This window comes from Haliotis cracherodii, unplaced genomic scaffold, assembly GCF_022045235.1.
Source record: "Haliotis cracherodii isolate W230 unplaced genomic scaffold, xgHalCrac1.p SCAF_16, whole genome shotgun sequence".
NCBI classification, from domain to species: domain Eukaryota; kingdom Metazoa; phylum Mollusca; class Gastropoda; order Lepetellida; family Haliotidae; genus Haliotis; species Haliotis cracherodii.
This window is the reverse complement of record NW_027266271.1, coordinates 12,129,180-12,146,310: the sequence shown is the minus strand read 5'-3', so window position 1 is coordinate 12,146,310 and position 17,131 is coordinate 12,129,180. Positions and strand designations below refer to the sequence as shown.

Genomic DNA, 17,131 nt, shown 5'->3' with positions numbered 1-17,131 from the left:
TTATCACGTCTTATTACTACGTTTCTTTTTTTTTAAATATAGTAGTATTAATTCGAGCACGTTTTTTTTTACCGAAAGATTAATTGATTAAAGAAAAGACCCTTATAGATTCAACATGTCAAAAAGTTCGAATTGGTGAAATTTTCAATATAAATGGCAATATAAACGAAAATATAGGTTAGACAAAGCTATGCCAGCATGGAGAAAGACATATCCAAGAGGTGCAATGGAAGACATATCCAAGAGGTGCAATGGAAGACATAGCCAAGAGGTGCAATGGAAGACATATCCAAGAGGTGCAATGGGAGACATATCCAGCAAGTGCAATGGAATGCTGCGCCATTCTTGACCACTCGTGTCATTCTGGGACAAGCGAATGACGGTGCGAGTGGTGACGAAAGAATCCTGGATCTCGGATTTAGAGCTTATTGGTAATATCCTTCTTCAGGTTAATAGCCTTGGTCTTGACAGACTGGGAGTGTTGCTGCTGAACGCTCTTTGTCCTTCTGTTTACTATGTACTGGCAATACTGGTCTGAAAGCAATTATACAAGAAACATGAATGCAAGGAGGGTTTCTCTCTGTTGTTCTTAACATATTATTCGTTGTTTATTCATAAATGTTCTGTAAATAATCGAGTCTTGACCAGACAATCCAGTGCTTGACATCACGAGCATCGATTCACGCAATTGGTTGGTTGGTTGGTTTGTTGTTTAACGCCGCAATCAGCAATATTCCAGCTATATGACGGCGGTCTGTAAATAATCGAGTCTGGACCAGACAATCCAGTGATTGACAGCATGAGCATCGATCCACGCAATTGGGATCGATGACATGTATCAACCAAGTCAGCGAGCCTGACCACCGGATCCCGTTAGTCGCCTTTTACAAGCATTGTCACCTTTTACGGCAAGTATGGGTTGCTGAAGACCTATTCTACCATGCATCAACCAAGTCAGCAAGCCTGACCACCGGATCCCTTTATTCGCCTTTTACGACAAGCATAGTCGCCTTTTACGGCAAGCATGGGTTGCTGATGACCTACTTTACCCCGGAATCTTCACGGGCCTTATTCATAAATGACATGAATGTACATATCATTTATTACAATTGAGATTATTCTATGTCCGTCGCTGTTTATCATCATACTTTTGAATAGACGCTGTTTTGTTTTGAAAGGCGCTGGGTCACACCCTAATTGGAAGAACAGCGGTCGAGTGAGTGAGTGAGTTGGGTTTAACGCCGCTTTTAACATTATTCCAGTTATATCACGGCGTGTCAGCTTAATGTGGGAGGAAAGCCCGAAGTGATGCAGGTCTCAGACGTTTACCACTTCGGTGAAACCCATGAGCACGGGTATGGTGCTGACAAACCTAGAAACATAATTGGGGCGAACCGGGATTCGAACCCACAATCATAGGTTTCTGGCGTGTCCAGGGGACGCAACTCTGCACAGCGAATCGCGGCGCCTTAGACGACTGGGCCACCCGTGCCCCCGAACAGCGGTCGAGTCTCCAAATTAAGACAGTGCTTGTATAACAGTAGAATGACCCCCTTTTAGAAAGCATATCATGAATAACCCCAAACTTCGGTGAAGAAATACAGGCGAGGCCCAGTTCCGGAAAGCAGCAATTGCGTCACGGCTATTGCAAGTCTATGCTAAAAAATAATCGTCTTTGCGTTATGATTGCTTTGTTTGAACCCATGTTTATCACTGACGTCGAGTCTCTAATTCATGCCAGGTGATTATAATGCCCGAAAAAATACAGCAGGTGATGTAGTATAAACTAAATACGATAAGATCCATCATATAAATTGCATTTTTACAGATGCGTAGGTGTATTATTCAGAAGAAGAAAAAACACTAACGCAAGATGGGCAGGTTCAACGTTATCTTGGGCAATAGAAAACTTGGCTGTTCCAATAAAATTCAGAGAGACAAAGCGTAGCCAGATACCACAGCTGCTGGTGCATAAATGATTCAAGCATATTCAACTTACAATCGTTATCGTTGACATCCATCTCGAAAACAAACGGTCCTCCATAAAGTTCGCCAGATGTGAGGATATTATCTCCTGAAAATTGAAAATAGAAATAAAACATTTAGGTGTACTCAAGTCCAATATGTGCCCAACATATTTTTCTGATAATTTAGGTTGTCTACTTAGCTGTATATGTGTGACCAACAGGTGGGTCGCAACGTCTGATTACTTCAAATATACTGCAAATGTCAATACCCCGCAGGGTTTCCAGGTTAGAACTTGACCCAGCAACCTACACTGGTCGTAAGAGACGACTTAATGGATCGGGACTTGGTTGATAGTTTGTCATCGTACTCCGATGGCACGGGTCATTGCTCATAATATCAATCACTAGATTGTCTGGTCCAGACACGATTATTCACAGGCCGTAGTCATATATCTAGAAAAAGGTGAGTGCGGCGTTAAACAACAAACAAAGCATATATCAGTAGCAAAGGATACCAAGTTGCCTCCCAAAAGACTTCAGACCCGTGAAGATCCGGGGTAGAATAGGTCTTCAGCAACCCTTGCTTGCCGTAAAAGGCGACTATGCTTGTCGTAAAAGGCGACTAACGGGATCGGGTGGTCAGGTTCGCTGACTTGTTTGATACATGTCATCGATCCCAATTGCATGGATCGATGCTCATGATGTCAATCACTGGATTGTCTGGTCCAGACTCGATTATTTACAGACCGCCGTCATATAGCTGGAATACTGCTGAGTGCGGCGTTAAACAACAGACCAACCAACCAACCAACCAGACACGATTATTCACAGGCCGTGGTCATATATCTAGAAAAAGGTGAGTGTGGCATAAAACAACAAACAACGCATATATCAGTAGCAAAGGATACCAAGTTGCCTCCCAAAAGACTTCAGACCCGTGAAGACCCATATAGCTGGAATATTGCTGAGTGCGGCGTTAACCAACCAACCAAAGACTAATATATTAGTACACATTGCAACAGACATGTAAAATATACATTATTTCCTTACCATTCCTGTCAGCCAGTTGGAAGACCGTCTTGAGGTCAGCCTGGTCCATCGTGTGCCCAGTAACGAAGGCGAATTCCTTGAGACTGACCACACCATCATCGTTGAGGTCATAGGCCGAGAACTTGTTGGGCATAGGCATGAGATGTCCGCGGTAATCGCTGCCCTGTTGATGCAGAACCATTAAGTGGACATGATGGACATGCGAGTGTTGATTGATACGTCCTGGCCTTACATGGGAGGAATTGTGTGATTGTGAACACTTTTGTTATGTACATTATATGATGTCATTGAGGTGTACTGTGTTATGTGTGACCTTTGGAAAATGGACAAACTTGAGGAACGTGCAGAAGCTTTGTAACCCAACGATTTGGAACCCATTTTCGTAATGGACTCACATGGAAGGGATTGAGAAATTGTGAAGTTTGTTGTTGTGGACACTATATAATGCCATAGTTGAGGTGAGGTGAAATGGGGTTTAACGTGGCGCCCAAGATTATTGCACTTATATAGCGACGTGCATGCACGTGTGTGTGTGACTGCTTGTAGAACACGGAGGCGGTCCATAATGTGTGATGGTATAATGTGTGATGTGTGTGACTTTGGAAAATGGACAAACTTTAAGAAGGTGCAGAAGCTTTGGAACCCATTTGTATTATGTCCAAAACAAAAGATTTCACTATTGGGCGATTCCTTCTTTGTAGATTGAGACCTTGTTAATCAACCCTGAACGTTATATCCACAACGTAACGGAAACCGAACCAACAACTGACATATGTTAAACACACATTTTAGTTTATTTTCTGTTTACGGATTTGCAGATAATATAACTTTAATTCTATTTGATCGACCGCTTTATCTCTGGTAGGAAAATATAGTGGTACAATTACACGTTAACATAACTGAGCTTATTTAATGATACTGGATCAATTGCATTGTCTCTGGCTACTACAAACTCCTTACAAAGTGGAGCAAAGCCTTGTCTGACAAACGTTATGTATGTTTGTACTTGTACTTACGTGCGTGCGTGCGTGCGTGCGTGCATGCATGCGTGCGTACTTGTTTGTGCATGAGTGCATGTGTTTGAGTGCATGCATGCATACAATTGCAAGCCCGTATTACCTTTCTGATTGAACGCTTTCCTCTGTTACAGAGGGGCACACAGACGAAGGGACAGAAGTACATGCCGACTTTGTCTTCACAGAGTCTGGGACATGCAGTTCTGCAGCCGATGTTCATGGTCTGATTGACAGCTTTAAGTCCAACATTAATCAGATCTTTGGCCATGTTCTTCCCCATGTTGGTAAACTCCCGTCCTAGGTCCTGCCACAAACTCCCGAGAAACGCAGATTGGCAACACACAAGTAGAGTTGCGCCAATCAGGATACTGTTATGGAGCTTCATCGTGCCTGGAAAACATAACCGTTAACATCGTGTCCTTATTTTTACAAAAAAATGTGAAGGTTTCGGAGAGTTTTGAAGATGTTGTTCGATATGGAAAACAATTAATATGTTACTAAAGCGGCACAAAACTCCATTAAAACTTACGATTACAATTTTGAAGCCAAATAGGTATATTGTGGCAAGAATAAGGACAAAGTCAAACAAGTAAAACAATATCTTTATGTTTCTTTATCTCGTGTGAGTGACTTCGGATTAACGCCCAAGAATCAAGAATTAGTCATGGCATACAAAAATATTATTCTGGCCAAAGTTTCTAGAATACACAATCATATCTTCAAAATTAACAAATCATATACAAAATGGAACAGACAAAACATCACACAACACCCCCTATATACTCACTTGGTTACTGGAGCGGTGTAACGACGTGTTCAGTGTATGAGTATGTCTGTCGTGAGGGTCCCCCACCGGTATATATACACACCAGGGGCAGGTGCCCGACACCATGCGGGGGTGGCAGGTCATTGTAGATGCACGAACAGAAGTTTTGTCGTCACTGACTCACAAGCAAGCATCTCAGGCCAAGATGAATATTTTCTGTTTACGGTAACTCGCGAATTCAATGTTTACTTCAGCTTATTATAAACATTTAGGTTATAACCGAATCAATTTTATCATGCTTCGACCGCTTTTGTATTATATAATCTTCCTTAGAAATGATATTGTTAAAAAAAATATTTCTAAACAACAATATTTGATACTCATGTGTTTAAATATACAACTGTCAATGTGTGTCCAATAGTATATCAGTGGACCCGTGAAGATCCGGGTTAGAACAGTTACCCATGCTTGTCGTAAGAGAAGTTGGTGCGTACAAGTAAACGTATAACTTTATGGATAACAACTTCTGGTTTATTTCTACAATTGATAACGGTGTAAGAATCTACATGGAACCGTCGCATTATGCAGTAAACCAGAAGTTGGTATCCATAAAGTTATACGTTTTCTTATGCACAGTGTCCGTTTCACGCTTCACGTGTACAACATTATATTATAGAACTGTCAAGACATAGTGCCCCTTTTCGAAAGAATATTATTCAGCGTTTGAAAACAATACATTTATTTTGCTCTGAAATGAGGACCTAAGCAACAAAATTAACCCACAACCTATTATTCAGGACATAAGTCACAGTATGTTCAGCGAACGATTTACCTTTGAGGTAAAATCTCAACAAAATATTTTTTCAGCATTTTCAGGAACAGATTATTTTTATATTAAACACATCTCAAGCCTCCCCTGCTCTCTCCACTTATTTGCATGGTGTTTTCCGTAAATAGCGCTATCGCTGTTCTTAAACAGGTGTGCTAAGTTGGTGAACTGGTAACTCGGAATGCTTGAACCTGTTTCTCTTCCATGTGGATAAGATACGCTGTAAATGGACAAACAGTGTTTCGCTGATAGACAGCCTGGGACATGAAACATTCAGTTTTGCACCATGGCCTAGCAATCTTCGGACGGTACGTCACACCTGTCTATTACCATCTACTTCAGCTGTCAGTTTTCGTCACGACGTGACATGGATGGCAAGGTCATGTGACAACTCTACACGCGGTGTGACATATGAGCATCTTCAAGGCCAATAAAAGGACAGGCTTCTACTGTTACGGTTATCGTTATGCCTCCCTCGGAAAAAGGCAGAGTTTAGGCTACCATCAGGAGGAGGATGTTTGTGCGAAGTAATGTCGATCTTTGAGATGATTGGTCAAACTGTGACGTAGCTACACCAATGGGAGCTTTGATATTTAAAAACTATTAATGCAGGTCATACGTTTATAAATACAACGCAGAAGATACCGTGATTCTTTTAAGACTAAAAATAGTGAACTAAAATATGAAAAAAATGCATCTACGAGTGAGTGAGTTTATCGCCGCTTTTAACATTATTCAAGTTTTATCACGGTGGGTCAGCTTAAAGTGAAAAGCCCGTAGAAAGAAATGCAGGTTTCAGACGATTACCACTTCAGTGAAACCCACGAGCATGGGTATGGTGCTGACAAACCTAGAAACAAAATCACGGCGAACCGGGATTCTAACCCACAATCAAAGGTTTCTGGGGCGCCCAAGGACGCAACTTTGCACAGCGAATCGCGACGGCTAAGACAAATGGACCATCCGTGCCCCCTGTATCTACGAAGGAATATAAGTACACACACAGAAAAAATTAAAAATATGAATGTTTAATAGAACTGAAACAAAACAAACAAATACTCCGATAAAGAAACGTTATACATCCTATATGTTCTCAACTCAACAACACTCTTTTCGTATGTATGTAGATAAATTCTTGTACACTATTTCATAAAGATCTGTACAAAGATAACCCACTGAATATTATTCATAAAATGTTCTTAATTATAATACACGATCAACGAATTGGATCATATGCACATTTCCCTTTAGTGCGTGGCTAGTGAAATGTATATAAATGTATGTAATGTATGCTAGTACCCGAGAAGACCCGGGTAATGAGCAGCTCATTCTTGTCGTAAGAGGCGAAGAACAGGATCGGGTGGACAGGCTCGTTGAGCAGGAACAATGTGTCTTCTCGACGATACAAGAAAAGTAAGCGTTCACATGCTAATGTTGAAGTGATTATCTTTTGATCAGAATATAGACACCCATATTTCGGTATTACTACCACCAAATTATATGGAGGGGGTCTTTAGGTGATTAACTGTTGTTTATTTTCTTTTTCCCCGTGAAGATTCAGGGTCAAAACTGGTCTTCAGTTACCCATGCATGCTTGTCGTAATAGACAACTAACGGGATAGGGTGGTCAGGCTCGCTGACTTGGTTGATGCATGTCATCGTATCCCATTTGCGTCGATTGATGCTCATGGCGTCAGTCACGAATATTAAGAGTCGTAATATAGCTGGAAGATTGCTGAGTTAGGCGTTAAAGAACAACTGAACAGACAAACAAATATACACTGAGACAAAATTGTTATGGATGAGCAACTTCTTTATTACAATTGGGCCCAATTGTAATAAAGAAGTTGCTCATCCAGCCCAATTGTAATAAAGAAGTTGCTCATCTTTAGCAATTTTGTCTTAGTTACCATTCCAACTTCTAAATGCCACTGAAAGAAGTTAAATATACACTGGGTGCCAAAATCACGATAAAATCATATGCACAGTTTCTTTTTGTGCCGAGTATGTGTCCGTTATTTAGAACAGCTTTTAGAGGAGATAGGGATACATGATTGTTATGTCTTTATGTACACTCGATGTAGTGGTCTATGGGAGATAACTCCGGACGGTTAAATGTGTTCATGGTATGGTCTAGGGGAGATAACTCCGGACAGCTTATGTTATAAAATGTACTCTTCAGTTAGGGAGTAAGAAAGGGGGGAGTTCCAATATGTCTGCCTGCATGTATGCCATGTGCTCTGTGTGAATTAAAACTCTTGTTCTACATTTCCTGAATCCATTTTAAAACAATGATGAATGTCAATGAACCACGAAGCAATTTGTGTTTGGTATTCGGGTATAGTTTTGTTGGAAACATCACCAAATGAGTTTAGCTGGTATATCCAATCACTATGAAATGTCAATTGTATATTTCTAAAGCATTCGTCACCACTCGCCCCTTTCGGTAACCTGCAAGAAGACTCGTCACCCTATCGATGAATGTTATGTGCGAAAATACGACAAACCAATCAGAATGCGCGTATGATTTCAAGTTCTTCGTCAAAGAATCCCTCAGAAACCATTTTTGGTTACATGTCTTACATCAAAAAATATACCAAAGACACAGTTAAACTTGGTCAATCATACTGTATAATCCCGCATGTCCCGATGTGCTTTAAATTGCATTTAAAATATATGTAACATATGGGGAAATATATATGTGAACCATTACGCAACGAGTTGTTTTAGGTATGCCCGTTTGCGCTAAGTGAGTGAGTTATTATTTAATGTTACATGGGCAATATTTCAGCCATATCGTGACGAGAAGTTACATTTATGATACATTTATGATACTTATCAAGGGTACAGCCACTAACAATCTAAGTTATGAATTTCGCACTACCAATTTTTAAAACAATACATTGAACACATCAAAATTTATGAAAAAGTTCTATTTCCTTTAAAAAACATAATATTAAACGAGGATTAACATCATTAAAAAGGTCGTTAATTGTTTTTACATTGAAATATTTATCCCTTGTGATAGAAAAATCAACACAGTCAAGCAAGACATGCTTGACCGTGATTCTTTCATCACAAGGGATACAAAACGGAGGATCCTCACCTTTTAGTAAATATTCATGAGTATATCTGCTGTGGCCAATACGACATCGTCGCATAATGACCTCTTCAAATCTGGACTGACAGCCCAAGAAGGTATAACCGATATTTGGTTTAATTTCATGTAATTTATTGATACCTACTTGGGCGTCCCACTTCTGTTGCATAAGATCTCGGATGTAAGATCGAATCATGGGTTTAAAATCAGTGTATGGGATCAGAAGTGGTGTCACAGATTTGTTGAGCGCTGCTTTAGCAGCACTATCGGCCATTGTGTTACCTTTGATACCAACATGGCTTGGTAACCAACAAAAGACGATGTCATATTGGCCAGTAGCAAGATAATTAAATAACTCAAGAATTTGGATTAAAAGTGGATGTTTTGATGACATATTTTTAATTGCCTGAAGGCATGAAAGAGAATCTGAAAACAGTATGAATTGTTTATGTTTAGATTGATTACTGATATATTTAAGTGCTGTAAAAATGGCGTTTGCTTCTGCAGTGAATATTGAACTGTTATCAGGTAAACGTGAAGAGATTGTTCTGGATCCAATGACAGTGGCACTAGCAACTGCGCCACCATCCTTGGATCCATCTGTAAATATAGATTTATAAGTGTCATAATTGTTTCTTAGTTGATGGTATTCTTGTTGGTAGATTAATTGGTTAGTATCAGATTTCTTTAATTTTGTTAATGTAAGGTCTACCTCTGGCCGTACCATTTGCCAAGGAGGTGTTGAAAACAGTTGAGTGGGAGCTATATCTTGCAGTTTAATATTGGAAGCAAACATGGCAGACTGGATTCTGATTCCGAGTGGTGGAACAAGAGATGACTTTTTATTGTAAATATCATGGTAAAGAGGATTAAAGACACAATTAAAAGCTGGATTGGACTGATTAGTTTGCGCTAAGACGGAACCTGGTCGCAAAAATGGCCATGAGAGGGGCACGAGTCGCTGTTCGGCTTGTCCCAGAATAACACGAGTTGGTCACGAATGTGTCTAGAGGTGCCCCTTCTGGGTCCACGTACATATATATCACGAGAAAAAAATTATGGCAAACAAATTAAATTTACAATAAAATATTGTTCCTAAAATGTTTAAGGATGTTTAATCACAGACATGTTTAAACCAAAATGAACAATAATGGTTTCAATTCATTCCATTTTACATGACTCTTACATCATACCACTCTCCTATCCATGCAGCCAGCATAGTACCTCTGCCACAGGCAAGCGCCATGTGACGATTAGGCTAATCTGTTAGCATTTCAGAAGAAGTGCGTTTGTTTACAAACAAGAGAAAGGCCCCGTCACGTGATATGCAAATTAGCCTGTGGCAGTTTGGTTATGCAACGCCACCACTGCGCCACAAGCTCCTTCCCCAGCGCATGACACCTCGAATGGGCTTTTGCTATCCGGAGCTTGACAGCCAAGTCGCTAGATGGCTGAGATAATGCCGATGCGACGTTAAATTTTAACTCACTCACTCACTCACTTGACAGCCAATCAAGCTTCTTTCCAGCGCGTGACACCTTCGTTACACTCTCCGTATAACATAGTATAGAAAGCTCCGCGAACGGGCTATCGCCGCGAGGAGATTGACAGCCAATCAAGCTCCTCACATCGATGGCCCGTTCGCGGAGTGTACCGAGAGTGTAACGAAGGTGTCACGCGCTGGGAAGGAGCTTGACAGCCAATATGAAAAGGGGAGATAACTCTCGTTTGCTGCCCTTGGCAGCGGAAGTGACAGAAGCAACTCCAAGCTGAATCTAAACGCCGTCATATCCAATTTCTTCTGAACTTTTGACTAATCTACATCCCTTTACTTCTTTTCTCAGATATATAGGCAATTTGATTGTATGCTCATCGCGATGGCCGGACCAGTGGGTGCCTGGCCAGTTATTCTTCATCAATCGCTGGAAAAGAGTGAAATCAGTCGGCTTCTGCGACAAAAGAACTTCAAAATTAGAAGTAAGTCAAGATGAAATCATTTAGTCGTGACAGGATCAAATCTCAGATTCACGCATATGATTTCGGATCTGTCCGCACTGTTTGTGGAACAACGGAGAGTCGTGGCTTTTCCCCTGAGTAGATCTACAGTAAACCTACTTGTGAGTAGGTACGACGGTCCGGTTTGACGCCGTGCTGTTCTCTCACAGTAACAAAGCTGACACGCCGTGTAAACTCATCTACCTCAACATAACTCACTTACTCAATATTTTCTTCTTTGTCCAGTGACTAATATTACACATATAATGATAACGTGAAGATGCCGTATTTCCTCTATTTGACCTTCAATACATGCCGGCCTGGTCTGTCTAAATAAAATAGAAACCTGTCTTCTATTAGACACCGGGTCTCCAATACTGTGATATGTTGGTGATTACTAATGACTGCTTCCTGTAAATGTATCTTTTGTATGACTGTAGAATTTGAAATGAGTAACCACTGTGCAATCATGAAACCGAAGAGACGCCGGGCTGTACGCCACGACCGGACTATATGTAATGCAGTTTAACATTGATACCCCACTCAGACAAATTATACTGACCCAGAGCCGATCAGTCCTTGTTTTTAATGCTGAGTACCAGCGAGGGTAACAGTTTAGTATCATCTCTTAACACCTTTTGGTATGGCGAGGCCACCGTCGAACATCCGACCTTCGGTCTCCAAGTAGACACGCTATCCACCAAGAACTGATGAAGGCTATCAGAGAGATATGCCTGGTAAAATTCACATATACTGGAATATTAGATATACACATTTTATAATACATATTACATACTCTTTACAGATTCTGAGAGCGTCACCAACAATAGCATCATCTTCCCCCTGTCTGGTGTTGCTTTTATGATCCTTCATCTCAAAGACGTCATCAGCGACGGCTGCATCAGAGCAGAGGTGTGGGAGAGGTTGGCCAGGCTTTCTGTTTTCTACCTAGCTGCTTCTAAATCCTAATGACGTATCATGTCATTTTGATTCGATCAACACATATTAGACTATAAATTTTTCGTGTACATAAAAATATAGACATACGTAGATATTGTGCAGAGTGAGTGAGTGAGTGAGTTGGTTTTAACGCCGCTTTTAACATTATTCCAGTTATATCGCGGCGTGTCAGCTTAATGTGGGAGGAAAGCCCGAAGTGATGCAGGTCTCAGACGTTTACCGCTTCGGTGAAACCCACGAGCACGGGTATGGTGCTGACAAACCTAGAAACATAATTGGGGCGAACCGGGATTCGAACCCACAATCATAGGTTTCTGGCGTGCCCAAGGGACGCAACTCTGCACAGCGAATCGCGGCGCCTTAGACGACTGGGCCACCCGTGCCCCCATATTGTGCAGAGGCCCATTGATATGACTTGTTATGCTTGTAGGGTTCCACTAATGAAGACATAAACATAGGTAAATAGAAAGAGATATATTATATGTACAATTCGTTTCATATGCTTGATAACAATAATTATTATTATTCATGGAAGGAGTCTATATCTATAATATACGTAAACGTACTGACATCACAACATATTATTTATATATACGATAAGTGTCTTTCAAATTGAAGATCCGAATGACAATGTTTTGGTTATATGTTTATACTCACTACGTATATACCACAGCAACCATCATTCAATAAGTATAATAGTTTCTCAAAAAAAATGATATTGTTTCCTATCATCAAGTATTGACAAGTTTATTCAAGTACACCGCCGTTGTTACATCCTGGCTGAAGCCCCGTGCCACGCTGAACAGGAACAGTGCGTCTTCTCAGCGATACAAGAGAAGTAAGTGTTAACGTTCATTGATGAGCATATTATCCCAGCTACGAAGTGGGGTCAGGCAGGGAGGTTTGGTCTCCCTCCTTTCAGCTTCAATGGAAGTGTTCGGGCTATTGATACAAGGATGCTTTGAATACATGACTGACTTCATGTTTTGACTGTTCGGGAGACCACACCGAAAATATTTATTTTGTAGAGTTATTGCCCTTGTTGAATCTTCGGGACATTGTGCACACGACCCCTAATACAATGGTGACAGGTTTTCTAGGAAACCAAGGATAAAAGGACGGGTATTAAAATTGTGGCAATTATGTGTTATGAAAATATACTAGTATTTGAAACACTTTTGATTTTTTTACTGTACCGCGGGCGCCATGCTTCTGCATAGAGGTACTGGTAACATGCACAAGACATGCATCTCATTGTTACCTATACTCCTTCAGTATTTGATGCTGAGTTTGCTGGCAGTGGCTCTTTTCACTAAACGTTTGCATTTCCCCAAATTTCCTTGTGAATATAATATGTATTTGCACATGTCCAACATCTGAGTAGATGTCAGCCTATTCTCTGTTTGGGAATTCATTACATCACATTTTTAAAAGGAACTGGATACACAGTAACATGAAATGTTGATGAATTGATGTTCTTGTCATGTCCAGAGACGGGTTTTTTTTACTTACACTTTTGATTAACAAATAGCAGTTGTATATGTTACACTGAAGACATGCTACATTTGTTGTACAAGAATGGTCTGGTTCTTATTCCAAATATCCATTATTCTACCCATGACATTTGTGCCACCATTAATTGATAACTTCTACATAGATTCTTTTCAAACTTAGTTAACACTTTCTATACCAATAGGAGAGGTGCAGTGCGAAGTTTGATTTCCATATTTTTGAGTTTCTTAAAAAATACATTTTTCAATTTTTTGACAAAGAATCTTTATACTTCGACACTTGTGCGATCTATAACTTGAGAACGATTACATTGATATTTTTCACACTTATAAGAGGAACACGTTCTGTACTAAAAGGAGAGGTGCAGTGCTAAGTTTTATTTTCATATTTGTATTTCATTCACTTTAACGTTTGTGCGACCTATAACTTGATGGTGGTACTGTTTCTATACCACTTTGGGATGTGCAGTGCAAAGTTTGCTTTCAATGAGTGGATTTTCTCCACTATCAAAACGTCTTCAGCTGATGTTAGAGTCGAGGTGGGGGTTAATAGTGAGCCCTGCTCAATTTTTGTCTTGTTCAAAGAATCGGTTCAAGGATGTGCGGTCTCATTGTTCTGGTTACCCAGAAAAGCTATTATCTGATAATAACCTAAAATGTGACAAGCGACTTTAAAAAAGGTAAATTTAAAGACATTTTTCTCACCTAAAGGCTGTTATAGATTTTCTTCATTTCCAGACATTTTCCTAGCAGTAACCATTGTGACAGTAGTGTCTTTTAATCAGTAACTTATATTCATCATAATTCTTGTAACTATTTATATTGTATTTTAGATATATGACGAGTTCTCTACAAATGATTCCAGTCCACACCCCTGCAGAGAGTATCCAAGCAATGTTAAACATTTCCAAGGTATTGTCTTACTAGTAGGTGGTCTCGTTGACGCGCTAGAAAACTATGATCGTGGGACGAAGCCCACATTGGCCCTGGTAATGTTTCTAGGTGCTCCGTGCTCGTGAGTTTCACAAAACTGGTAACCGTCTTAGACCTACATCACCCGAGGCTTTCCGCCCACATCAAGCTGACAGGCCCTGATACAACTCAAATTCATTTTAAAGCTTCGTTAAATCAAATTGAAGAAAACCTTACTCACTCACTGACAATGGGATAAGTCACACAGTTGAAGACGGTCTGTAAATAATCGAGTCTGGACAGAACAATCCAGTGACTGTCGCCATGAGCATCGATCTACGCCATTGGGATACGGTGGCATGTATCAAGTCAGCAAGCCTGACCACCCGATCCGGTTAGTCGCCTCTCACGACAAGCATGGGTCTCTGAAAACCAATTAACTCACACTATATGTGATGGCCACCTTTTCTAATTACACATATACAAACGTTAAAACTATCTATCATGCATGAATTCAAGTAAATTACAGTTAAACAATAATGTTCCGTGTTTACTGTTACAAAACAATTCCAATTAAAAAGTATCCAAAATAAACAATGCTGACACAAAGAAATTAATGACAATGTCTTCCAAGTTTGCATACATACTGTTAAGTTACATCTTTGATGTATAGTCGTATAATAAGGTTTGCGATAAAGTATTCTTTTACTCCACCCCAAGTCCTAGACGTTTGGCTGAAATATCCGAAATCCTACTTGATAAAATAAACATATTGTCATGAAATGTCACTGACGGATCTAGGGCATCGAATAACGCATAACCCACAATGGAATAGTGTAAAGCTGCTTGTCGTGAGATGCTACTAAATGCTTCGGATGGCCAGGCTATGTGACATGACTGATTTCTTGTCATCGTATCCCGATGGCGTTGGGCGTTATTATAACATCAATCACTGGTTTGTTTGGTGTAGGCCATCGTCATACGTTACGAGCTGCCAATCACCAAGACGTAGAGGACACCCTCTTCAAATGGTTTCAAGCCGTGAGAAGCGAAAACATTCTGCTTAGTGGTCCGTTACTGCAGACCAAAGCTGACGAACTTGCAGTGAAATCAGGCCATGAATATTTCAGTGTAACACTGCAATTACGTGTATTGTGTTTTGTCTTATCCAAGATGGCGGACGTTTCCGAGCGAAAACGTGTATAACGAACAACGGATATAACTGATAACTGATTTCTCTGGTCCCTTGTAGTTCGTTATATCCGTGTTCTACTGTAGCTAGAATGTTGATGCCTGCAGCGTGAGGGTAACCAACTGTTTAAACAAGTCGCTTGTTCCATGATCTTCTGACCATTACGGCCAACACCAAAGTTTATACAACTGATTGCAACTGCTTCATACCTTCATCAGTTAAATGTACTCTTAAATATGATTGGACATATTTACCTTTTCAGCAAGTTCGAATTTGAAGATTAAACAGCTATCAAATCGTAATTGGAAAACTTTACATTGAAGTCACACTAGGTTTATCTCCATTCTACCAATTAGGATATAAACCTTTTCAATTTAGAGGTATCGAACGCTGTTTGCAAACAGTTACCGAATTACTGAGATCTATTGTTTATGTGAAATACACTTTGCAAGAAATAAAAACATGTTATTTTTCAGTTACTGTGTAAGCCTATGGGAGAAGTCGTGACCAGGAGATTCCAAGATGTTCTCACGCATGCGATGTGTGGAGATGTCACTGGCGCCGCCCTGACACAGCTAGGCCTCACGGAACCCCGTATCCTTCAGCTTACACATGTATTGCGGGAGGGGGCTTTACAGAGGCGACAACTAGAACACTTCAGACTTTGGACAGTTCTTCGGTTCTATCAAGACTCACAAACAGACACATAAATGCTAAGCTTCAGTGAAAGCGATCTCCTCACTTCTTCATATAATGGACAGGTTGAACTAACATGAAATTCATCTTGGTACAAATGGCAGATTTTACGACACCGTATGGTTCGGACTCGATCCAGATGGCGCCACCCCCAATGTAAATATTGCAAGAGCACTCCTGTAACATCCGGGCATATTCGTGGTAGCATAGTGCTAAGCTCAATATTCAGTTGTAAAACATCTTATATGTCCTCAGGATAATATGTTTTCTGAGTATCCATATTCGGTGTAAGAATCTACATAACTGCATTCACAGTCCAAATAACTTTCGTACTTTAATGTTTTAGTATTTACACCCTGGAGATGCACATGTGTCTGTCCACAGATGTTTCTGTTTTTTTCGATTTCTGTCCATAAGGACATGTTGCCTAATAACAGCCATCTTCTGTGATTCTCTAATGGGTACCCATCAACGGCATGACAGTTTGAGACATGTCTGAGAAAAGCCAGAAGCCACTTTGGCGAAACCCACGAGCATTGGTTTGGCGCTGATAAACCGACAAACATAATCGAGGAGAAACGGCAATAGGAACGCACGCACGCACGCACGCACACACACACACACACACACACACACACACTACATGGATGTATTTGCACCTAAATATTACACTTCCTTATCCTCATCAGAGATTCAATTTATCCAGGATGGAATCGGTAACCTGGCACAGCTGGCGTCCGCCTCTCGAGAAGATCTCCTCAACTGTAGCCTCGATACTGTCACTGCAGACCGAATACTGGACATATTTCATAATTAGAACTCACGTTGCTGTGTGATCGATAATGAGCTGTGTTTATCTTACGTTTATTCAAAGGGTAGCCCTGAGAGGTTGGATTCATGACCGTCGAATCTCACTTAATCTGTCTGCTAACTCATACTGTATGATGGGTTTCAATCCAGCTGTCAGAAATGTCCATTATTGCACAGATACAATGAACACGTTTGTTACAAAGCAAGTATTGCAACACCCATATCAAGACTTGAAATTATCATGGAGTAGAGCCACTCTTTTATACTGTCTAAGTTGTAGAGAACAAACGTCTTCTGTGGATAAGACGTTTGTGTGGGGCTTTTTTG

At 40.5% G+C, this 17,131-nt stretch overlaps 2 protein-coding genes across 2 annotated transcripts; one reads left to right on the top strand and one right to left on the bottom strand.

The window, feature by feature from the left end:
* Nucleotides 1-418: 418 nt before the first annotated feature.
* On the bottom strand, nt 419-4,418 carry LOC139463585 (EF-hand calcium-binding domain-containing protein 1-like). Its single transcript, XM_071244856.1, has 4 exons — nt 4,137-4,418; nt 3,018-3,180; nt 2,000-2,074; nt 419-534 (listed from the first exon to the last, which is right to left on the bottom strand). Exons 1-4 carry the CDS (start codon nt 4,416-4,418, stop codon nt 419-421), a joined length of 636 nt encoding a protein of 211 aa, XP_071100957.1.
* A 6,187-nt stretch (nt 4,419-10,605) lies between these two features.
* On the top strand, nt 10,606-16,811 carry LOC139464159 (protein SPO16 homolog). Its single transcript, XM_071245687.1, is given in 6 exon segments — nt 10,606-10,705; nt 11,529-11,703; nt 12,420-12,521; nt 14,028-14,106; nt 15,775-15,892; nt 16,684-16,811. Coding segments are annotated over 6 exon segments (702 nt in total).
* The last annotated feature ends 320 nt before the right edge of the window (nt 16,812-17,131 follow it).